This window comes from Falco peregrinus, chromosome 8 (genome assembly GCF_023634155.1).
Source record: "Falco peregrinus isolate bFalPer1 chromosome 8, bFalPer1.pri, whole genome shotgun sequence".
In the NCBI taxonomy this organism is placed as follows: Eukaryota; Metazoa; Chordata; class Aves; order Falconiformes; family Falconidae; genus Falco; species Falco peregrinus.
In genome coordinates this window covers 29,914,355-29,938,942 of record NC_073728.1, presented here as the reverse complement: position 1 = coordinate 29,938,942, position 24,588 = coordinate 29,914,355, and the positions used below count along the sequence as shown (strand labels likewise).

The 24,588-nt window shown below is 42.1% G+C and overlaps 1 protein-coding gene across 1 annotated transcript in view; it reads right to left on the bottom strand.

Annotated features, from left to right (window-relative positions):
- The window catches only part of EPB41L5 (erythrocyte membrane protein band 4.1 like 5), a 38,698-nt gene extending 14,863 nt beyond the window's left edge, over positions 1 to 23,835 (bottom strand). Inside the window, exons 1-7 of the mRNA XM_027796458.2 lie at positions 23,815 to 23,835; positions 21,596 to 21,780; positions 11,055 to 11,159; positions 5,726 to 5,768; positions 4,509 to 4,587; positions 1,979 to 2,023; positions 1,624 to 1,676 (exon numbers count right to left, since the gene is read on the bottom strand). Coding sequence (XP_027652259.2) covers positions 1,624 to 1,676; positions 1,979 to 2,023; positions 4,509 to 4,587; positions 5,726 to 5,768; positions 11,055 to 11,159; positions 21,596 to 21,775 — 505 coding nt within the window. The 5' untranslated portion in view covers positions 21,776 to 21,780; positions 23,815 to 23,835. The remainder of the gene's footprint in view (positions 1 to 1,623; positions 1,677 to 1,978; positions 2,024 to 4,508; positions 4,588 to 5,725; positions 5,769 to 11,054; positions 11,160 to 21,595; positions 21,781 to 23,814) is intronic.
- Positions 23,836 to 24,588: the final 753 nt, after the last annotated feature.

The window sequence follows — 24,588 nt, the reverse complement described above, 5'->3', positions numbered from 1 at the left end:
TAAAATGCTGAAACTCACAGTTAGAAATCTTTATTAAAATGTCCTGCTTTTCAGAGTCACTAAGCATTTGCTCCTCCCACTGATTTCCAGCAGCTTCTTAATGTTCAGCTCATATCCAAAAAATTAGGAATAAGTCTGTAACTTGGACCTTGGGTTTATGACACAGGCCAATAATTGCTCTGTCTGAGGAAAGAAACTACAGATGTTTGTAGAGGAAAAAAACAGTGACATCTTTGGGAAGACCTGGAAAAGTCAAATAAATACACATAGTATTCCATAGGTACAGAAACTACATGACCTAAAAACCTGTTTCTTGGATTTCTGAACACTTCAAGCATAATAATAGCCTTTTCACCCCCTCCTTTTTTTTTTAAATGCTGACTGAAGAAGTCTGTAGTTCTATAATAATTTACTCCCACTAAAACGCCTGCCTCTGTTGAAAGGAATGCTGTCAAAGCCAGCTTAGGTTCCAGCTGATTTAAATAAAAGTACACAGCTGTCAGACAGTAAGATTAAAGCCCTGCTACAGACCTCATTGTGGAGAGAGGAAAGAAAAGACCAGCACAAAAAGCACTGGATATATGGCCTAATTAGATCACTTTGTTTTTCCAAAAACTTATTCACTGAACCCATATCTTAAGGCTCTAACAATGCTAATATTTTAACTATGGAATGTATTCTAACTGTTTTCCTTTCATACAGAAGAGCAGGTTAAAAAGGCAGGTATCTTCACAGTTTAATCCCAACTATTACCTATACGTGATCAAGGTCATTACTAGTTCCTGCCTGAAGAACAAAATGTGTTTTGGAAAATATCCGTAAGAGAAAACTTCAGTGACTTGGTCCTGTTACCTAATGCCTGCAAAGTACAACAGCACATTGGTTTCTAAGATGAATGTTGTGTAGAAAATTTGTGTGGCATAAAATGCACGGCACATCTCCCAGTTCCCTCTTCATCTCAGAGGGCTGTATAACAGCTTTATAGCAGAGATTCTGGGATTTTTTGTAGACTTATAAACTGGGTTGAATAAAACCATATAGCTATATCCTCCAATAAGGACCCAAAAACCTACTCTAGCAGACAGTTTAAAACTTCAAGCCTCTCTTCTTTTGTGAGTTCCCCTGCTTGAAACCACAACAAACTTCACATTCATTAAGATAACACCCTTATCCAAACAAGAGAAGACACTGGCCATGAAGATCAGTGACGCACAACCTATACAAGCAACTGAAGGTCAGACCACAGCTCTCTGAGAAGCTATGGATGTCTCAGCATGAAAAAAAGTGACCAATGTTACAACATCAAAGCAATTCAGGAAGACTGCAGACCTCGTGTGTTGTGTGAAAGTGGACAGGTTTGCACACAAGCACCTGAGAAAACAAGTTTAGGGCAACACTGTTTATGTTCGGAACCTCCTTGCTCTGTCTCCTCAGGAATCGAGTAATTTTCCATGTACACTCTCAGCAAAATTACAATCAAAAAGAGCTGTGTTTCATACTGGATTGCTAACATCTTGGCAGAACCTATTTTCCTGATATAACAAGGACAGACTAAAAGAGGTAGGAAGAGTCTACACAAAGCTGTTCATGCAACTTCACCCTTCCCGGCTCATACCTACTCACCTTGCATATTATAAGCTGCCAACTGAACAGCTGTGTCAAAAGGACATTCCAATCTGCCATAAGAGAAATGTGTTGTTAAAACCTTAGCTGACACGATTTAGCAGAAAACTCATATACGTGACAGTGAGAAATTGCAAATGTTTGGGATAAGAAAATGAAAAAAGATTAGCAGATTTTCACCAAATTTACAAGAGATAAGCACTATATTATTTAAGCAATCCTCTGCTGCTATTCATGCATAGAAAAGTAATATAATAGTGCATTACTCCACAAAACTTATTAATTAAGCAAATAAAAGTTTAATAAATCCTATGCTAAACTGTAATTGTTTATTTGGGCTATTTGGAATACTTACTTTCCACTAAGAATATCCAGTTTCAGTTGCAGAACAAATAAATACCTGCAGAATTAAATAAGAAATGTTTCACTCAGCCAACAGGAGGAAGTTAGAGCCTGACAAATAAAAATGTTTTCTACTCTTTACATGGGTTTTCAAGACTAAAGAAACTGCATTGTGATCTTTCAAGGCTTCTTCAGTTGGGTTTATATGCTTTACACACATTTCAAATGAAGTAAGCCCAAAATGAGAAGTTGTCGCAAGCTGAACTACAGTGTTGCATGGAAAAAGAAATGGGATACCTAAGTAAGTCTTACTTGTTCTCTTCTGAACCTGCTTGAGCAAAGAACAACTTGCGTCTTCCACATTTTCTTCACTATTCATAGATGTAGCGATCTCATAAGATAATGAATATTTTCAAGCCTTAAAAATAAATGTTCCTAATATGGATTGCTTAGCTAAAATCTAACCCAGAAAGCTGACGCCAAGGTGACAAAAAAATAAACAGTACGCTGCAGCTTTTTCAACTTGTTTACACTTCAGTGCCAACTTCCCTTCACTGCCTTGCTTATTCAGTACTCTTCTTGCCTAGAAACTGGGCAAATATTGAATACCAAGCTGCTATTCCTTTGGTGTGCAACACCAATTCTTCCGATCCAATACCCACAGAGTAGCCCTCTTGCTCCATTATGGTACGCAGCTTTCCTTTAACAGGAGAAAAGGTAGTCTCATCAACTAAAACACTGTCATCTGCGATGGTATCCAGTCTGAATTCGACAACAGTTGAACAGAAGCCTTACCCACAGAGCCAAAGACGAAATCTTCTGTTTCAACATGTGCCTATGTCTCCTTGTACTCACATACAGAGACACGAAACAGACGCAGGCATTCTTCCTACAGGTCCCTTGCAAATCCACAAATACTTTGCCAAACAATTTATAATCAAAAGCCTTTTGAACACTGGCCCCTGTATGAGGAATAAATTTGTTTGGTACTGTCCCTAGATACCAAAAGAATGAGCACAAGCCTGCGGGGTACAGTGGGTGCGACCAGCCCATGCTTATCAGCCACATAACACTTGCAAACAACTCCAGCATACTTTCCGTGCTTAGGCTATGTTAGGATGGCTGACTGGTGGCATCTGATGGGAAGCTGGCAGAAAACATGGGCACACCACACTGGCAGAAACTGGAAAGTGGCTCCAGCTGGGCATACTGCTGCTCAAAAAAAAAGGTGGAAACTTCAGAAAGCCCCTGCTACTGAGACCTGTAACCCGTTGCAGAGCTCCACTGCTTCTTTAAGGCATAAAATTATCTTGAGACAGAAGAAAGACTTGCTGCTGTCCTGTTCTGGGGGATTAGCTAAGCAGATAGACAGGGTTTAAAAGCCCTCAGGTTTCAGGTCTGCCCTGCTAAAACCTGTATAGCAAGGTCTGACTGGCAGAACTCAGTCAGGATGGATGAAAACATTTCATAGTGGTAGGTACAGATGTAGGTCTGAATTTTGTCTATGGTTACTACTTTTAAAGATAGTTAAATGTTTATTCAGGAACACAAATGGTGAGGCAAAACATTCTTCCCAGATCAGCAGGAAAACATTACAGAAAGGCAGTTATAACATTATGTTACTACATGTAAGTATGAAGCTGCACAGGGTACATATGGCTGCAAGGGGTAATGCTACTATAATCTTCCTGGTAGCACTCCTAGGGATTTGGCTAAAGCACAACTTGAACATCCACACAGACATAAACCTGTACAACAAACAAATGCACTTCATGCTCTTACAAATGGCTGAGGGTACGAAGCATCTTCAGCTATCAAGTAATTTTGTTTTCTCGCCAAAACAGATCACCAGCAGTGGTGACTGCAAAGAAATGTTGCCTTTTACAATGGATTTATACTGACAGATGGTAGGTTGTGTTTGCTTCCAAAGCACCCCAAGGATGTCTCAGTCCGACATGAAACACAGCATTATGAATGGATCTGTGAAATGCTTTAATCACCAGAAACTGCTGCTCACCTGATACTACAATCCTACACATTTAGTACTGTCAACTCACATTTCAACATGGTAGTAAAATACTGTTTTCCCTTTCCGTAAGCTCCGCAAAGACCACAGAAATAATGAAATGTTAACTGAACTTATTTTTGTCAAAGAGAAGCTCTAACTTGCAATTCAATGCTTTTCTCCCTAAAGAGACAGGATGACTGTGTACAGTTGCAACTAAATGCAGCTTAAGAATAAGAAAATGTCTGTTCTTTCTAGTAAAAACCTCTGCCCATTGTGTATAAGCTACTCAAATCAGTTGCCAGATTTGCCTAATGATAAATGGTGCATCAAGTAACACAGTAAATATATAGATCTCTCTATATTAAAGCTCATTTATTTCACAAGAGCTACATTAGAAACATTTACAAAAAGCCAAGCAAGCAAGAAGCGCTAAGAAATTTTCCAAAAAGCATCATACAACTGTTTAAATAAATACCACAGAAACACTTTCCTGCCCTTATTTGGGTGTTTCTCTCTCTCACAAACTCCCTCTTACCTTGTCAGCTCTTCACGTAGATTGTTGGGCTCTGATGAGTAAAACTTTACACGAAAATGCAGACAGTACGGTGGGCCAACTGCAAAGCAGAATTCGTTCAAGACAGTGGTAACAGTTACTGGACAAGACATCTTATTTTTTTATTACACACAATCACATCACAACACTTGACTGAAATCGGCTCTGTCCTACCACAGGAACTTAAGGCAGGAATTCCTTTGTGACAGAGAAATGCATGAAAATCATCAGGATGAAAGAATACTTAAATATGCACAACATATAAAACTATGTTACAAGTCAATCCACAGTCATATCACATTAAGTTGATTTGTCCTGCCAAAAGCACACAAATCTTGGTTAATCCCTATATTTAAGGACTGTATCCATCACCAAGAAAGCTCTGCAGTTGACCAAACCCCCAAGAATTCTGTTGGTCTCTGTAATCACTTCCCAGGGCTCTGGGAAAAATGCACTGCTGACGACTCAGACCCCTTTATTCCACAGAAGTTTAGACATATTTCAGGGGGATTTAACAGACCCTCTGTGGAAGAATCATATTTTCTGGAAACTAAAGAGTTAATTCAGCAAAAGGATGGATTAACCGTTCTTTAAAAATGTGCAGCACTCTGCTGATTCCTGCATTTGACAGGAGGAATTTTCTCTCTCTCGGTGCTTCCAAAACCTCTGTTGTATTTATACAGCTCCACAAATCCCTGAAGACTTCCCACAGCGCAGAGCAAGGAAGCTGCTAAACATAAAATCAGCCGATGTCACAGCTTACCCAAGCACACACCACTGAAACAACCAGGCCACCCTAAACCTTTGTGCAGCAGGTAAGCACTTGGTGGACCAAACACAGATTTGGGCACTCACAACTTCCCCAAGGGATGGAGGCTCCAAGAAAAGTTTTCCCATAGTCAGAATAATGATCTATAACACTAAAACACCTTCAGCTGCCTTCACTCCATTTAAACTATAATTAATGAGCCTATAACATGTTTAATTAAGGACATTAGACTGAAGTAATATGAGCTACACAGAGGGAAGACGTCATTAAACAATCACCAGTGCCATGCTGGGGTTTTGTCACCAGGTCTTGTCACCCCCCATAGGACACTGACTCCCCCCGCCCCCCCCCCCCCCCCCCCCCAGTTTCAACTCTGTGCCTCCTGTATGTTCAATATGAGATCCCAAAAGAAAACAGAAAGGACACTTACTTTTAACTTGCTTTTTAATGCTTTTTGTGTTGTCCAGCCAATGCTGAAAAAGAAATTACTTTCATTGAATTATCAACACAGAAATAACACAGAAAGAACAGAAAAGGAAAAAAACCTATTTGTTAGTGAAGACTATCTTGGAATAACAAGTAGTTCTCTAAAACAACCTAATTCAAATCTTTTACAATTCATAGCTCTGAGTGCTCATCAAAGATCCTTTCACTCAAACTTTGTAATGCAAAATGTCAGTTTTGAACAACAGAAACATCCTGCAGTGCCCTATTTAAAGCCAATCCTCAAGAAAGCATTAACTACTTCAAAAACAAAAATGTACTAACAAACTATTTTAATTACTAAAATTTTCATCCTGTCCAAACAAACACTTAATTCACATATTAGTAGGTCAGCCAGTGACAATGTGCCAGAGAGGCATAAATCATAGCTGGAGACTGGCACTTGGTTGCGTGCAGTGTTTACTTGGGGTGGGAGAGACACAATAAATATTGTGGGCTTTCAGGCATTTTCTCTAGATGACTCAAGGGTAGTAACAGCAAAGCTGTCTATGTCTGGGTCAGGTCTACCTAATTCTCTAGAATCTATTCACAGGTGACATTTTAGCAACTGTCACGTGGGAGGACAGAAGTTACTGCCTCACCTGCTAATGCTAATTATAAGCTATACACTAGACGTGAAGCCAAAATAATGGCTTCACTTATACTGTGCACAACAGCATGTGAAAAATAAGCTATAGATGGCACGTTGAAAGAAACACCTACACGTATATGCTATGCTCCCTAAAATAATTGCATATACTCCCACTGCTGAAGAGTTTATACAGGAATTAAAGAGAAAGCTGGAAAGCTAACATACAGCTAGCGGTAGAGACCTACTACCAAACGCTCTGCACAGTGAGCAGCTCCCTCCTCCGAGGGAGATGACTCAGTTAAGCAGTAAACACAGCACCCTATTGAACGTAATTGCACTGACCCAACAGCCAGAACAAACTCACACCACGTCTTGCACGGTTCACAATGCCCAAGTAACACCACCTCATCTGATCAATCCCAAATGTCACCTTGCAACTAATACAGATGAATTATACACTTAGGAACACTCATTTCATTAACTGCATGCCACGAAGTTCACAGTAGGCCTCACAGAGGACAGAAAAGCAACAGGGGTATGAGAAAGAACCGGTATTTTCAGGTTGCAATGCCAAGTGCAAACACATTCCTGTCTTCAGAGCAGCCCTGCCTTCCGCAGAGAGTGTGTAAAGTCAGCCTGTAACACAGGCAGGATATACAGTGATTGATAGATTAGCTGCAGATCAGAACAACTAAACCATCTACCACAGCTCTGCACACAGCTGAAAATGCTCTCATTACCCATGAAAACAAAGTAGCTACAGAAAGCTAGCTAACATATTTTTTAAATAAAGCAGGAAGCTTAAGGAAGAATGAAAAAAATATTTATGTCAACTTTGCTTACACTAGGAGCAAAATGGAGCTGAGCAATTTTTTGTTTGTTTCTCTAAGGAAATGATACAATCTGTCTTCTTATTCCACAAACTCACTTGCTGTAAGAGACAATTTACTTACTCCCTCCCCCACCATAAGAATCCGCGAACTACCTACTGGGAGGCTTGCAGGTGATTTAGATACACAAATGGCAGAGAGCACCATTTCTAGGTTCCAGGACTGGCTGTGCACGCCTGTTTCATCTCCCTCTGTTTTCTCTCATCTCCTCCACATTCCATGGGAAGGCAACTGAGAGGCCCGCGACAGGCACTGATAGCGTTTGACTCTGTTCAGCTCTTACCACTGCTGCCCACAGGAGCTCTGTCTGCACGGTAAGGGTGTGTGTGGAAGAAGGGGAACAAAACTACTTTTAAATGGGTGGGGGGTACAGGGCCAAAACAAAGGAAAACAAACCAAAACAAACACATGCACGGACACACACAGATGTCAGGAAACTTAAGATTTATTCCAAATGTTTAAAATGGAATTCAAGTGGACCTGGCAAAGAAGTTTACATTTTGATGAGAGTTTGCTCAGCAGAGTCTACTGCTGAAATCCAGAGATAGTTTGCTAAACAAAAAGCAGTATGAACAACAGACTGCATAGTGTACTGGAAGTCCTTAGCAAAACAGTGTGCTGCTGGAAGAAACTAAACAAAAATAAAACACAAAAAACCCTAAACCTAAACTCAGTAACATTTCAAGAAGGTAAAAGGTAATTGTGTTTCTTCAGCAAGGTAGTGGGGTTAAAACTGGTCCCATACTATATGGAGTTAATGGGTGCATACTTAGTGCAATGCTATACAAATAGTTTTCAGCATTAAGCACTACATTAGATAAAACTGCCAGAGTGTTGTACAATTCCATTAAGAGCAGCAAGTATTTGATGCTTGCGACCTGTATGACAGAACTAGAAATTAGCCACCTGTTAAATGTTCAGTGCCTCCTTACTAGAAATACCTCTCTAGCATAGCTAGAGGAGAAGCCAAATAGCCCAAGCTAACAGCAATCTTCATCTTTGTGTCACTGGACATGCTGTGCTGTTTGTCAGCCTGAATCAAAGACACTAAAATTAATAGTCCGTTCCCTTAGCTGCCAGACCAAGTCTGATATGTCCTGGACAATCTTGCAAATAACTACTTTTGCCATCTCCTGCCTCTTACTGGGGATGTGGGGTGGTGGTTATCTACTCCTTACCATCAGGCTAGCAACAAACACAGAAGTCACATGAAAACAATTCTTCCACTTGTTTCAAGAACTTCTTTACAGAAGCTAGTATACAAATCCTAAAATTCAAAACGTCAGGAAGAGTTTGTATTACCTGAGTTCCCCCCACTCCCCAACACATCATAAATTCAAACAGTATACTAATTGCTTCAGCAGCTCAAAAGAAGAAAAAAAGCTATCCTTCAGTTGTTCAAAATGAGTCTATTGAAAACTCACTTGTAGTTAAAACAACTAAAAAATTGAGAAATTCCCTGCTTAACTACATGTTGCTAGTTCACCAGTGTTTTTATATCATCAGGTGCAACTAGCTAGTAAGGCAATATCCTTAGATTTAAATTGGGCAGCAGCAAGATTATCTCCCTTCAAAGCCAGCAGACAATTCTGTCCATTGTAAGGGACTGGATTCTTACACTGTTTATTTAACAGGTCTCCTGAATAATCTTTGACAAGTCACTTGATTAGCCTGTGTCTTTGTTTCCAGCTACAGATTGGGTTTCTGCTAGAATGTGCCAGCTCCTCTGTGCAAGAACAGCTGCCATCACAACAGTTCTTCATTTCTTAAAACAATTATCTCTGGCTCTTGTGTTCAGCTCTTCTGGCAAAACACAATCTTTTCTGCTTCCTTATACAGCGTATCATTAAAGTCCAGTTTAAACAGATCGCTATCTCTACTCTGCCTCTTTTCAGTCACACATAGTTAAGAAAAAGAAAAAACCACTAAGTTCGAAATTGCTTGTACCTGGTAGATTGTGCAGTATCAAATACTCAGTCGGGTGCTGTCTGGATTGGAAGTAACAATTTGCTGGACAAAAGGAAGCCATAAGCCATTGCTGAGGCAGAAAAGATTAACATTTCCCCATTTTAAGACACAATTACATTATTTGCTAACAGAACACGAAGAGGAAAAAAAAAATTACCATAGAGACAGTTTCACCAGTTACAACTACCCCACTGTAAACTCTTACAAAAACCTAGAGGCACAAGGAAATATTTCAGAGGCCACATGGCAGAAACTGAGTTAGGGCACCTGAAACATAAAAATCATTTTTTTCCTGAAGCAAAAAGAAATGCAATAGAGTCATACTCTTATCAGTACTCAACATCCTAGACTACACATGCTTAACACAGCTAACGTGATTTTTATAAAAATAATATGGCATGCAATGACCTGTTTTCCAATTTCTGTTGGTAAGAGCTATGCACGGTTCTGAGTGACATCCCTCTGTTAGTGTAATGGTCTTTTTCTCCTTAGTGTTATATGTCTCTGTTCTGCAAGAGGTTTAAGACCACTTTCACTACCAGGAACTGCAGCTCAGCAGCAGCTAATCCTGCTAGCCATGTAGTTTGTTTCAGATGCTGAACAGAAATTATTTTCTCTGAAGAGAATGTTCTCTGCAATTATAGGCTAAGCATAAAACTCCATCACAATAATTTTGAAAAGAGGCCATCAGGTTTTAAGCATGCTTTAGGATGGATAACACTGTGTCCAAACTTGTCAGCTTCTTTCAAGGATTCAAGCTTGGGGCGTTTTTTGGTCATTGTACAACGCTGTAACAATTAAGACATCACCTTCAAATTGTTCTAGACATAGACCCTCATAGAAGCAAGGGAATGTATGTCACTGCCTCCAAAATGCTGACCTTGAACAATTCAGGTATTTAGCTCAGCAGTAACTGTATGTGCCACCACTGCCATCCTGATCATGAAATAATTTTGAGTAGACTAGAAACACAGAAGCCATTAGGTCATACAACTAACAAATAAGATTGACGTACACAGTATGAAAACTCAGATTTCATTCTACCTGAGGGCACTGGGATGAGTGAATACAGGTTTAAGTTACAGGGACACAGGACAGAGAAAAAAACCCAGTCCCTGTTTAACACCTCCCTTAACTTGCAGCTATCCTCATGGGCAGGATTAAATACTTGGCCATAAGAATTAAATTCCACAGCCTGCAAGTGAAAGAACTGTGGTTACTTCTGACAAACAACGCTCTGCTTCTGTTTTCAAAAGCAGTCACATTTTTACAAACACACAATAAACTTCACAAACTCAGGCTTGCAAGAACCCCCTACTCAAACTGTCTGGTACATACAAACACACCTAATCCTTCCCAAAAATTCTGGTTGCAGGTCTAAGTCACAACTGATTTGAGCAGATCAAAGGTATCCATTCCCCTCTTGCCAAGATTATTTCCCAAGCTGACATTAACGAGATGACTTTTGCTGACGAGAAAGTTGATGGCTTTGGTAAAGGAAAACTTTCTCCACTTTGCACAACAAGGAAGGGGAAAGCATTTCTACGTGATGCACCAGACTCTGGGGTCCTACTGGACCAGCCTGCCTAGTGACACCAGAAGGCGTGACAGGAACAAGTGAAAGACAAGAAACAAAGAAACAACAGTGTTTCTGTGTGCTCCAGGTGGAATTACACTCGACATCACTTAAAACTGAAGAGAGCTTCTGCACAAAATTTAACTCAAAAAAGGCAGTTTTCTTACAGCATTTTTGTCAATATTAATATTTAATTTTAGAGTGTTGCTTAAAAAAGAAAAAGAGGGGGAAAAAAATTACTGTTACTTACCGCTACCTGTGCAGAATCCATGAACCTTAATCCAAAGTAGTCGCTTTCTATAAGGTCCAGATGATACATGATCTGTTCAAACAGGAGCTGGCCTTTGGCTTTTTTCTGAAAATACAAAAGAATTTAGTACTTAGCAGGCAGATTTACTGTAGCATCTACCTTCTTCTAGACACATTTTATATCATAATTCCAAAAGTAATAGAATCCCAAAATTAAGTTTCTGAAAACATAATGTGTAAATTATTTTTTTCTCACATATTTTTTGATGGCTTTTTGTTTTTAACAGCAAATGTACACCTCACAAGGAGCACACATAATATCCTTAAAGGACTTGCATAATCTCCTTTTTTGGAAAAGGTCAACATTGACTTGCACAACACAGAGTGTTACAACGTCACTTTATCATCATCCCTTTCATGCTTTCCTTACTCACCGAAGTTCAATAGAACTGGAAATATAGCTATAGCACAATTACAATAACTTATGTACTGGAAAATTTTCAAGGCAAAGTACAGCAAATTGCTTACAAATTTACTACTGTTTGATATCTAGGCAATTCACCAGGTTTGAAGCAAGTAGCAGAGCACACTGAGTTAGGATATAGCACTCCATTAGCAAGTGCTTTTAACAACTGCCACGAAACAGTCTGGGGCAAGTAACTTTAATAGTACTTAAGACAACACACTTACAAAAATAAGTTTGTAAAACTCACTTGTAGGTGTAAAAAGCCACTGCATATGCATATACATAATTTATGAAAAATCTTAGTTCTGGCTCCAAGTAAACATCATTTTTACAGCAATGATTTAAAACAGCTCTTGAATTTTTTACAAGAGAAGGCATGCAAATAGCACTGGACAGTTTCTACACAACATACATTTTTCATGTTATGAACTCCCTTATAGTAACACACTGAAAGAAAAGTTTAGCAGTAATACCTTAGTATTAGTAATGCCTAAATGTAATAAGGATAATTAATAAATTAGTAGGTCAGAGTACAAGACATGGTGTTGAAAAGAAATATTTTTAAATGCAAAGAAAGCAGAAAAGATTTATGCTTACTCTGCAAGGAGTTTAAAGATTTCTCTATTTCCATAGTGCTATTGCCTTGCAATATTTTACCTTTTTATTTATACATTCATAGCTTGAGAAATGGGCTAACTTTCTAAGCATATTTTTTAGTTAGCTACTAATTAGCAGATTTAGCCCATCTCTCAAAAATTCTGGGCCAGCCAGAATTCTTATTCTCAGAAATAATCTGGCTTAATCACTGAGTAATATTCATGTAAATAAAGCAGCAGGTGTAATTTTGCCACATTCCTCTACCCTGACCTTCAAATATTTTATATTCAACTCTGTAATCATAGTCATTGGTTTGCTCAATGCATCAGTTAAATCCAAGATGACATTTCACAGCTCAAAGCAAAATCTCAGAGAAGTCTGTAAACTGAAGCTGCCTAAGCTACTTCTCCAACTATTTATTTCCAGGTATTGGGGGAGGTAGGGGGAACAGAAGGCAATTAGACCAGCAGGGAACTTACATGCACACAGCACCTACAAAACACCACGTAAAGAAAATGCTGATATGCAGACCTCATCAGATTCATTCAGGGCAAGTTCCTTCTGTTGACTTAAAGAAAATAGTACTTCTCATCTCAGGCAACAGCAGATTTCTCAAACACCAGCCAGACTCTTCTAACAGATGCCTTAAGGCAAATTACCTACATTTAAAACCACACATTTCTTCCACTATTTGAGTCTGTAGCCTCTTTCCTGAAAGAGTAAGACACTGAACTGTTGGTATTTCCCCTCACACAGGTTATATTCTGCTTAATAAGAAATACAAATGAAATCAATTCAGCATTTGCAACAGCAAAATTAGAAAATATGTTTTATTTTGCAAGAGGCTTTCTGCAGCTTGTCTAAAACTAGAGGAAAATCTCCCCGTATTGAGCAGAACATTTTAGATTTTTCTCAATTACTCAGTATGTCACCTTTTAAAACTGTAATTAACCAGTTATCCCAGCCAAATTCACTCCCAGGGACGGGCAACAGAGCACTTCAACTCAAGCCTGGAATTCCTACACATACTACCGACAACCAGAACTTATTATTGTTCAAAATTCTGCAGTGTCAAATTAGTTTCGGAGCATGTTCACCATTTTGGTAATCTTGGCAAAGGACTCAAAGATTAAGTGGACCCAGGATGACTAATGTGGGAGAAAGTCCCTGAAGAATAGCAGTGGAGCGGCTGTGGAAAGAGTTGCTGGGCTACTGGTTGGTTTTTGACTTAATCACCAGGGCTGTCAACATGGCATTATGCAGTACTTTGCATATGACTTAAACCATCAGCTGTATTTGGTGGAGTCAGCAAAAGTTTCACACTTGCCTTAATGTGAAATTCAAATTATTTCTTAAAGCCTTACGAAGTCCTTCCTCCTCATATTTAAACAAATGGCAACCAAAAGGATTATTGCTTTGTAATGGTCACGTTTTATAAATCAAAATTAATTCTTTGTATACAATACAACTGCTATCTCAAGTGTTTTCAAAAGACACAGAAAACAGTTACAGTTACACTTTCATTACATTTTCTGGTGAAGAGTTACCCTAACTTTCTAATGGCAACATTCAGTTTAAATGACATTTTTATCCTGCTGCTCCCCACCACTACCTGCCTTGGAGAAGAGCTCAGATTACTCTCAAAGAACAAATATTTTCAAGCTGTTTAATGGTTACCGATGAACTATTAACGATTCCATTCACAAGCAGTCCAGCCAGTGGCTGGTCCTCCCTTCAGGGCACAAATTAAACTCTTCATGGGTTTGTAATTCTGTAAAACCCAATTACTTGATTTACTCAGTCTGCCATACTCTGTAGGAAGCACCAGCAACAGCAGAATCAGTAACTGAACTGGGAAAATTAAAGAAAATATATCATTTTATACAGGACAGGTCACCTACTTATTCTGCCACACTCTGGAATGAGACAAAAGCATCTTTTGATTGCTTTGGCATGAATCGAGCCCCCACCCCTGAGTGGAAGGGATGCCCCCAACTTAAGTCCTAATGACATCTTCCTGCTGCTCCTAGTAACTGTGGCTGCTGACTGAGTAGGTGTTAAAAAGGCTGGACACAACCCCAGTAGCTCAGCAGCAAGGATGAGTAAAGCCAGCTCTGGGGTTCACCTCGGCAGGCTGGTTTGTCCCTTCATCGCTGGGACAAGGTGCTACAGAGACATTCTCCCTTTGCTCAGGCACCTCAGTCACTCACTGCCTAAAAGCAGGGGCAGAGTTTATACCCTCTTCTCACGGTCTCGGCGCCCCACAGCTTGACGGAAAAGCCATGTTCAGTGCCAGCAGCCACCACAGACCAGCACTGGTGAAGCAACACAGCCTTACAACAGCTGGGGGGGATGAGACCTGGTGCTGGGCAGTCACCAGCTGAACAGCTCACTTGATAAGGTTTGTTATCAGGTTTTTAATCACAGTAGAGTACTTCATATTTCCAAAACTTGAAAAAAACAAACCCAAACTGGCCACCATTTGCTAACTAAAATGCTTATAAGAAAAGGATTTTTCTCCTCTTTCTTTTCTTTGTGAAGAAAAGGAGGTCCCTATTGAACACTGAAAAAAAACCCCAAAACAGGCTTTACCTTCATGGGACTTATGTCTTTGTAGCTGTACTTATTTGTCAGAAGATTTCTTCAGATGATTATGTCAATATTGCTTATTAACAGTAACTAACGGTAGCTGTTGCTACTTCAGTAGCTACTGAAGGGCAAAAATCTCCCTTCCTGGTTTTTGTCAATTCATCAGGAGGGTTACCATTTATATGCATACCAGTTTCCTCAGCAAGACTCCAATTACCCCCCCACCCCAAGAAGTTAGGGACCCCTATTCAGGATATACAACTACCCAGTTGGTAGGATGCCACTTAAGCACACTGACAGACCGTTGCACTGTGGGAGCAGCAGATGAGCCTGTCCATTTTTTCATGTAGTTAATCCCCCTTCTCCCAAACAACATGGTTTGAAAAAATAAGCCACCAGAAAGCACCACAGTGAGCTTTAAAGGAAAAAGATTTCATCTCAGTAACATGAAAACTATCTATAGTTAACACCATTAAGGTTTCCTGGAGAACTGGAGGGTTAAAATGCCTTATCTTTACAATGGCAGTGTCAGAAGTACACATTATTTGTATCATCCTGATCTTCTTACGGCTTTAAGTACTGACCTACAAATGGAATTGCTCCTCTCCTCAAACTCTAAGCATCGATCTTTCAAATAACTTTTCCCAACTCCCCAGTCGATTTTCTCCTTCATCTAAAGATGCCACTGGCAGCAAAACACCAGTTCAGCTTCTCTCTCTGGTTTATTCCCAGCCTTTGACAACATGCACCATATATTCTTGTATGGAGTAAAAAGCACTGCAGGCTGGAATGCTGCAGAGAATTTCTACCTCCAGAGACAGAGCTTATCAATTCTTCTATTTACTCACTCTCTCCCAGATATAGGAAGATAAGCATTTATGATTAAATACTTTGTTCTGTTATTCTCTGGAGAAAGAACAAGGCATCTCCCAAAAATCCTTACAAAGAAGTGATTTCAATACCCTCCATAATTGTGTGTTTATTAGAACACTGTATAGAAGGGTTTTAACGTATTATGCTTAGGCTTATTGACCCTATACATAAAAATACAGATTCAAAACGTATTTTTTTTTTGCCAGAAGACTCTTTGTTTTTCCTCTCCTAGAAAGTTTGTATCTTCCAGTTACACACTTGGTTTAATAGATTGTCTGACTCTACCTCTTAATGTTCTTTCTGATACAGAATATATCCAAACTGTTTGCCCAGCATTAAGGTTTAGAGATTCAATACCTTCCCCCCAGTATATTCTCCAACATTTTGGTTTTATTTGGTGTTGCACCTGCAGGTTTCTCAGGAGCCGTCTGGTTAAGAGCATATGAGGGTCTCAGACTTTTGAGCGCGCTCTTTACAGGGGCAGCTCAGCAGGAAAGCAGGGGGCTTCGGAAAAAAATTGCAGTTACGCTGCAAGTTAAGAATGCTAAACCTTCAGGCAACTAAACCAGCCTGGAGCACCATGCCCGGGATCACTCGGCAGCACACTGCAGGCCGAACAAATGACTGCCAGCAGCCACAGCTCGCTTCCAGCTGCTCCCGTCCTCCCTTCCCGACCGCAGCAGGGCTCCGTGGGTGCGCTGCAGCAAGGCTGGCACGCTCACCTTCTGCTCACCCAGAGTGACTGGGCTCCCAGCACAACTCCACAGTTCTGCTGCTGCTCACAAGTGCTGGACCAGCGCAGCGATCTCAGTACCATTTCAGCCTGGCACCCCAGGGAGCGCTGGATCAACCTGCTCTGTGGCTGGGCCCCCTTACACCGCACAGACAGCACCTCGGCCTTGTAAGACTCAGCTTAGGATCAATTTTTCCAATTTCAGTCCCCTAAAGGTCTTTCAGTTGTTTAAGCTAATAGCCAAAAGTATGTCAACAGTTTAACACAAAGACCACATGGGAAAAGAAGTTTTAATCCAAAACTTTATAATCTTAACACACACGCGCACGCAAGCAAGTATTTATTTATTCTTTACTTTTGTCAGCTGAGCATTATTTTGAAAATTTAAAAGCCAGCCTTGGACAATAAGGTTACTCATTTTATTTCATGACTGATTTTCCAATGTTTTTAGCATTACTAGATTTTCTTTTTAATCAGCACCTGTGCCACAGACAGCATTATGTATTTCAGATTTATTTACAAATATTCAGCAAGTACCCACAAATACTCTACAAGCTTTTAATAAACACCAGAATGGATTACTGAGTAATCAGTAATCAACTATCACAATACATCTCTGATCTTGTAGTCGGATAAACACAGATCATCTCCCTCTACACAAAAAGCCATCCGCACTCATTAACAGTTTGCTGGCAACATTTTTGGCATTCCATATAGACTTCTTAATTTTATTTAAAATAATCACTACAAATACAGTCCTTTTTATCTTATTTTGTAAGCATTACTCCAAAACCATAAACAGCTTAACTAGTTCCTGCTATTCCACACAGCCCTTGCACTGGTTTATACAAGACCTTACTTTAACAAAAATACTTCATTATACTAAGGACAAAATCATCTCATTTTGCAATCTCCATATTACATTTCATGCATGCATAAATAAGGAATATTCTGAGATTAAAAACTACTCAGAGAGCATCCATTCTCATAATTTGTGTCTTTCACCTTGTACCACTAGAAAGGTTTTGCCTAAAACTTAGGTTACATGTACAGAGCCTGGAATACAATTAATGCTCTATTGTCCATGAGAAGATTATGTAAATTACGGGTTAAGCGGGATCAGATGGTGGTTTTTTGTTTGGTGTTTTTGGTTTTTTGTGTGTTTGTGTTTTTTTTACCAAAACACCTCTGGCTTCCAGAAATTACAGTGCTGCTTCTATAAGACCCCATACTTACTATCTGTTGCTACTGTACGGCTGACCTTGTTCCCCCACAGAAAGCTATCCACAAATTTTTTAAAAGGTACATATGCCAAGTGTATCCCTGTAATTTACATTATTTCTCTTGCCATTTTCCCCCTTCATCTAGGTTATCTTTCCCCTCTCCCCATTAATTACTATGTATAGCATAAAATTGATTATCCCAACAAACACTCAATTTTTAGATCTTTTGATTTAAAAATCCTCTGGAGCCCCCTCCAGTACTCAAAATAGCACTTTATTTGAAATTCTTGACAAACACTTTTGTTCACGAGTATTTCATAAGCTGTTGGTGACTCCAATTAAAAGCAGCTTTCAAGGAAAAACACCACTATGATGCCCTCCCCCTCCCCAACCTGTCCTTCCCTATAAACCATGGCCACCTGAAGAGCCAGTATTCCAGCTGCTGAGAGGTTCCCTTGAGAGCCCAGATGAGTACAAGTGAGTCTTCAGGTACCAAACTAGGGCTCTTCATGGCTTTTGAGCTTTTGGAAATTCCACAGGTGCAGTGGGGGAAGATGGGAGTTTAGTTTTGCATGGGAACAGGATTAAAAGTAAGATAAGGGATGTCAGCAAAACAGAGTTCTTGTCCTCTCACCACTCATACCAGTAAGCAAACATTCCACCCATTATTCTTAAGCAATTAGAAGAAAAAGCACAACCTGACTTTCATCCAAGTTGAACTCGAGGTAAGTCAACAGTAAAACATTGTGCGTGATGAACATCAACAGCAACACAGTTAACAGACGCCCTGTATTTTACAAAAACGTTTCATGGGTAAAGAAACAGTAATTTTCTCTAGTATTTCATTAAGCACTTAGGTCTGTCAAAATTACTGAATGCATTCAGACAAACATGAAGCTTCAAACAAGTGGTAATAGACGAGGAAAACTACCAGGTCAAAACACAACTTTAGAATCTGAGATGAAGCTGGGAGGGGGGGAAAAATCCCACATCTTTCAAACTGCCCCCCAAAAACATTGATAACTCACTCAAATCATGCCTCCTATTCTGAACATATCAAAACGACACTAAATAGTATATATAACACTGATATCCTTCAGTCATTGACATGACTACAAAATAAGTAGATACTTAAAAAGAATCCAGTCTATGTACTGGAGTAGGACTGTAGCTTTGATGAACAGCTCAAGTCAGGCAATTCTGTAATTAAAAACAACAGAAGAAATAGAAAAGCACACAGATTAAGTGGCTTGACAGACACCACAGATAAGATCAGTGGACAAAAAGCACATTTACTACTCAAATCCTGGCTCTGTGTTCAATAATTAAATATCAGCTGAATCATTTACAACATGTCCCTTCTGTCTCATTGTCAATATTCATAAAAGCGTCAGTCTCTGCTTATAAAGACTCTGAAACATGTTTGGTTTACGTGATAACATTCCCTGTGGTTGGGGGTTCCCCCTCCCTCCCACCCCCCTTTTTTTTTTTAAATTTAACCAGAAATTCAGCAATCTCAGATTCAATTATAAGAATGACCTTAACCTGACAATAGTCTTTCTTCAGTAGCAAATTCACTGTGAGGGTATAGCTCGACAAGGATTTTAAGCAAGCATAAGCCTGATACCACCTCTAAACACTTCTTCACCACATTTGGGGAGGCACATGGGGAACCAGATTGGAGAATCACTCCAGCTGGAAACTAACATAACGAAATTATACTGATTATTTTCAGCCACAGCATTTTCTTGACTTAGCTTACTGCCTGGCTGCCAAAAAACTGTTTCTTCTGCCAAGGGGTATGCGAAAACAAGGACAAACGCAATAACGAAAGCAACATCTTTTCTTCCTGTGGCAGCAACAACTTATGCCACTGTAAAGTGTTTATGCAGCCACAGATTAAAAAAGGTATGGCATTCATTCTTGCCAAGGCACCTCTTTCTCTGGCTGTGAACTAACCTGTTTGCTAAGTGATTCAGTCTTAAGAAACACTTTCTGTTATTTTTTTTCTTTTAATAAAACAATCTCACAGAACATAGATAGACAATGGGACTACGCACAACTGAACTGGCAGACCCGAGGGCACCTCTTTGAGATAACAAGAGTTCATTTTAAACCAAATCTACAGCCAACAAACTAACAGAACCAGTCTTGGAAAAGGTGAAGGTGTTAGCTGCAACAGGATGATGATTCTCAAGGAAAGTTTTTGTAAAAGAAAAAAAATATTTCTAGATACACACAAATATATTTTTAATTTAGCTTTAGATTTTAGAAAGCAATGAAGCAATGTTGTTTTGCCACAATTCTGCACCCTCCCTTCATCCCCTGCCCACCGTCCCTTTTTTCTTTCCTCTTTTAAGAGTCAACTTCAAAATATGAACAATGCAAGTGGAGACACAAGAACAAACACATTAAGGAGTCTGAAATGAAACATTTAATCTGATCTTTTAATTTATTGTATTTTAATCACCAAAGGAACTGGTACCTGCCAGCCACTGACGATGCACTGCAATTACTGCATCTGGTATGCTGATTTAGCATATTTGTTTACTGTTACCTACAACTTAGATAAGCACAGACAAAGCTTTATACTGGCTAACAAAGAAAAAAAAGCAAGAGCGAAAAAAGCATCCTGTAGAAATGAATAGTTACTACTGAACTCCATTCTAAGTTTCATAGTCCAGACGGTAGGTCGTGACACCTTTTCAGGTTCAATTTATGCTCCTCAAGGCCTTAGAAATGTTGTTAGAGGCACCAGGAATTTGCCTACAAAGCCAACTCCAGCCTCAAGGATTACCACTCTGGTTATGTGGAGACACCAATTTAAGCTCGAGTACTTTTTAAGTGTAACTCTTGCTATAAAGTGTTTGTGGGCATTCCTGGCCTCACATCAAACATCCTAGGCACTAAGCCACACTAGATATGTTCATTCCATTGTTTCAGAGACATACAAATCAGTTCTACTGCCCTCTGTAAACGCTTATCTGCGTAGTCACTTCACAAATAAAGATGCCAAACAGTTTCTTCAACCCTAGATTACTTGGGGCTCTGGATATTGCAGGAGTTATTACTGCTCACTATGTGAACAGCACTGCTTGATGCTCTAGCAAGTTGAGCCTTCCTCAGACTACCTAACATTATAAACGCTCTAGAATTGTGCTTAAAATAAAAAAGGGGGGGAAGGAAAAGATGTTTCAAGAATGGTCGCTCCACATGCTCTTTCTAACCAGCAGCTCCAACATCAGCACAACTATTACTGCAGCCAAAATCCTACGGAACTAGTCAGGAGGTCTCAGACTCACAGCTTCCTAGCTCACCTATATGAGCTCAAAACAAGACGTTAACAACTATAACACATGGTAATGGAAAAAACAGAGCACATCACTTCTACTGCTACTGTTCATCCTATGGGTCAAAATCAGGTATATAATTAAGCAGAACAGAACGAGCACGTATATATTAAGGAAGCTTTAGAAATGTAAAACAGTGGCTAACACCTCACTCCCAATAAAGCACTATGGTATGAGACAATCCCTGCTATATAATCTGCCCTAAAGGAGAAGGAGGAAACAGAATTCTTCTTTTCCCCTCCCTTCTCGAGTAAGCGTTAAAAACTGCACCCATCTCTGACCAAATCAAAACAAAATCCACGCAGAAATTACTGCTAGTACTTCTGCTCATCCCTCCCCCTCAACAGAGTTACACCAGGAAATTTACCTTCCTTCTCAAGATGCATGCCCAGCTCAGCACAAAGATAATCCAATTCACCCAAAACACCCTGAATTAGGCCTTGGCACAACAACTACAATAACATGCTGGAAAGTGTTCAGTGTATAAGGCACAACGACATCTAACAAAACACCCTCTCCAGCTTCAGTGAATAACAAAGATAACTATTCTTTCAGCGCCTTTCAATGACCTGTAACTGAGTGGATGTCAAATCGCATGGTCAGTTGCTACAACAAATAGATACGCCTTTACCTAACTTGTAAGCAGCAAAGAGGGCAGACAGACTGACATAAGCCAACCACATTTAAAAAATAAGCTTGCATCACTCGTACCGGTAAGTCCACGCTGACATCTGTTCCATCCAGCAGCGCCACTCGGCAGGTAATGATGGATTTTGCATCCCCAGCTGCAGGGATGTGGGTTGCAGCTCTTTGGGCCTCTCTTAGCCGTTCCTTCTCCGCATGCTTACGCATAGACCGCCGCCCAAGGGTTCGTCGGAAGAAACTCAGCATCTTTGCTAGGAAATCCAAAACAGGAAAAGAACACTTTAGTATCAGGTCTTCACAGAAAAAAGAAAAATAACAGCCCACATTTAAAGTTCTTAAAAAATGCCTGAATTTGATAAAGAGCTACGAGAGATTCAAACGGATGTTTCACTTCTTTGGATTTAAATACCTGTAGTCTTTGGCTAAGTCTTTTACTTTGAAAAAAACCCCTCAGCTTAAACCTTTGACAGAGTTGGGATGATTTTTGGGACAATCGAGAGTACACTCGGGGAAAAAACAGCGATGGCGTGGATCTCGTACAATTGATGGCAATCTTTCACTAACAGCGACGCTAGTACACCTTCAACCGAACAGGGATGCTCTCCCAAAGCTGGGAAGCAGCCAAGATGTACGTACCACGGGCTGCGCTCTCGGCTGTCACGCTCCATTCCTCCCATCGAAAGCAAAGTTATACCCGACCCCTCCCGCCCCACAACTTTGCTCACGGCCGGGACGCTGGTGCCCAGCCCCCACGGGCAGGCTCTGCAGGGGCCCGGTGCAGACCGGCCCGCCGCGGCCGCCCCCCGGCCCGGCGCCGCCCGCGTCCCCGCCCGCCCGGCGATGAGTCACCCCCGAGCCGCAGCCACCGGCCGGTCTCGCCGGCTCGCAGCCCAGCCCAGCGCGCCGAAACCCGGCGCTGCCCGCCCGCCTCCCCGGGGGAGCGCGGCAAGGCACGGCCCCCGCCCCGCTCACTCCCCCGGCCGCCGGCCGGGCGCCCCCGCCCTTACATAACGCCCCGAGGCCGGCGCCCTCCCAGACGCGGCCCGCGGCCCCGCTCCCGGCCCGCCGCCCCGGGGGTCGCGCCCCGCCCTCCCCCGCCGCGGCCGCTCGAGCACCGGCGCGGCGCCGCCGACCCTCCGCGGCGGCCACAGCGGGATCCCCGCGCCGCTCACCTGGCGGCCGGCCCCGCGGCCCAGGCGGCGGGAGCGGCGCAGCCGGGAGCGGCGGGAGCGCGTCCCCGCGGCGGCTCCTCAAGGCCCTGGGGGCGAGCGGGGGGGCGGTGAGGGAGCCCCCGGCAGGGGCGGGCCTCCGAACATGGCGGAGCGACGTGGGAGGCCCCTAAACGGGCAACGACTGCCCGTCCTTCCCGCCCCCCGCTCACTCACCTGGCGGCCTCCGCGGCGGCTCCGTCCCGCCCGGCGCGGAGCGGGGCTGGCGGCGCGGGGCTGGCGGCACAGGCAGCGCACCGCACCGCTCCGCGGGGCCGTCGCCCCTTTAAAGGGGCGGATCGCGGTGGGAAAGGGGCGCCCCCGCCCCGAGCCAGGTGGTTTCGCCCAGCGGAGGGCCGCGGGGGGGGGGGCGGGGGCGCGGCCCGGCCCACGTGCTGCCCGGGGAGGGGGGGCACTGCGCTGGAGCCTTCGGGATGGCTTTCGAATCTCTGGAATTCGTGCGCACAGGTAGTGGCCGGTTCCCCCGGCGGCTGGGCCGGCCAGCGGGAGCAGGGAGCCGCCCCAGGCGTTAGGTTGGCAAGCAGAGGGCGGCGTCGAGCCCTGCCTGGAGGAGGACGGGGGCGAGGCACGGAGCGCAGCAGAACCATCTGCAAACCGGCGCTGTCGGCACTCCTGTGCTGAAACAAGAGCTTGATGGAAAACCGCCGTTTGTATCCTAACGCCCTTTGAAACGCGAACCCCAGCGCTGGCGCACATACTTTATCATTTTTGTCACTTGCTCCAGCCCAGGGGACAGGGCCGCGCTCCCCGGCACCAGCTGCGGCGCTCGGGGGGCCGCGCTTCGGTGCCCCGTCGGAGTACGGGAGCGCCGGTGTGCGAGGCCGGCGGGGAGGGCCCGGACAGCAACCGCAGGGCGGGCAGGGGCAGCTCGCAGTGACACTGCTCTCAGTAAACAAGCTCCAGTCTCCTTCAACACCCCGGGATAACTGGGAATCCAGCCTGTGTACAGTCCGGGAAAACAGACTGTGGCTTGTTACTGGGACGGCTTTTGCTAACGGTGACAAACGTTTTCTGCACTCGGCTCTGAAACCCAGGCTGAGGTAACCGGTCACTCACCTGCCACGCGGAGGAGCCGCCACCATGAACCACGCATCAGTACACTGCTATGGCAAAATCCGCTCTCACGCCCGAATATCCATGGAGTTAGTTTGACGTCATTTGATGAAATGGAGAAAAAAAAAATGGAAAAAAAAAAAAAGAGCCGACAGGTAATTGCCCAGTATTTGCTGATTAAGCAACAGGCTGATTTTGATGTTAAATTTCTAAAATAAATAAAACACCCCTATGTTGACAACATAGTCACCCTGTGCTACCACAAGCAGGAGGAGCAAGGCAGGCTAAGGGGAAGGTGAGGTTCAGGTTTGTGCCTTGTTATTTCCTCACAAACCTAAATCACAAAACAGGGGAACTTAGATACTTTTTATCAGAGGAGCAGGGACTATGGTTGCTCCAGGCAGTCTGTCATGAAATACACATGGGAGCTTGCAATAAAGTTCCCAAATGAAACAGACAAATTACTATATTTAAAGAGGGGGAAAATTATCTCTGAGGTTTTCAGATAGCTGATGAATCCTCAGTAGAGGTTAACTAATTTATCCCTCCTGAGATTTTTGTCTTGCCTTTTAAGTCCTTCCATCTTTCCCTACTTTTGCTTTAAACACCCTCTCGCTTATTGGCAGCAAAGATTTCATCACAAGCTTCCATCTGGAATTTTTATTCTTCACATCACTATTCCTCATGTCCTGTTTGCGATCAGACTATAATCTCTGTTGAACACTGTCTCCAAAACACTCACTGTATAAAAGATCAATAAAGAGTTATTCTGCCATT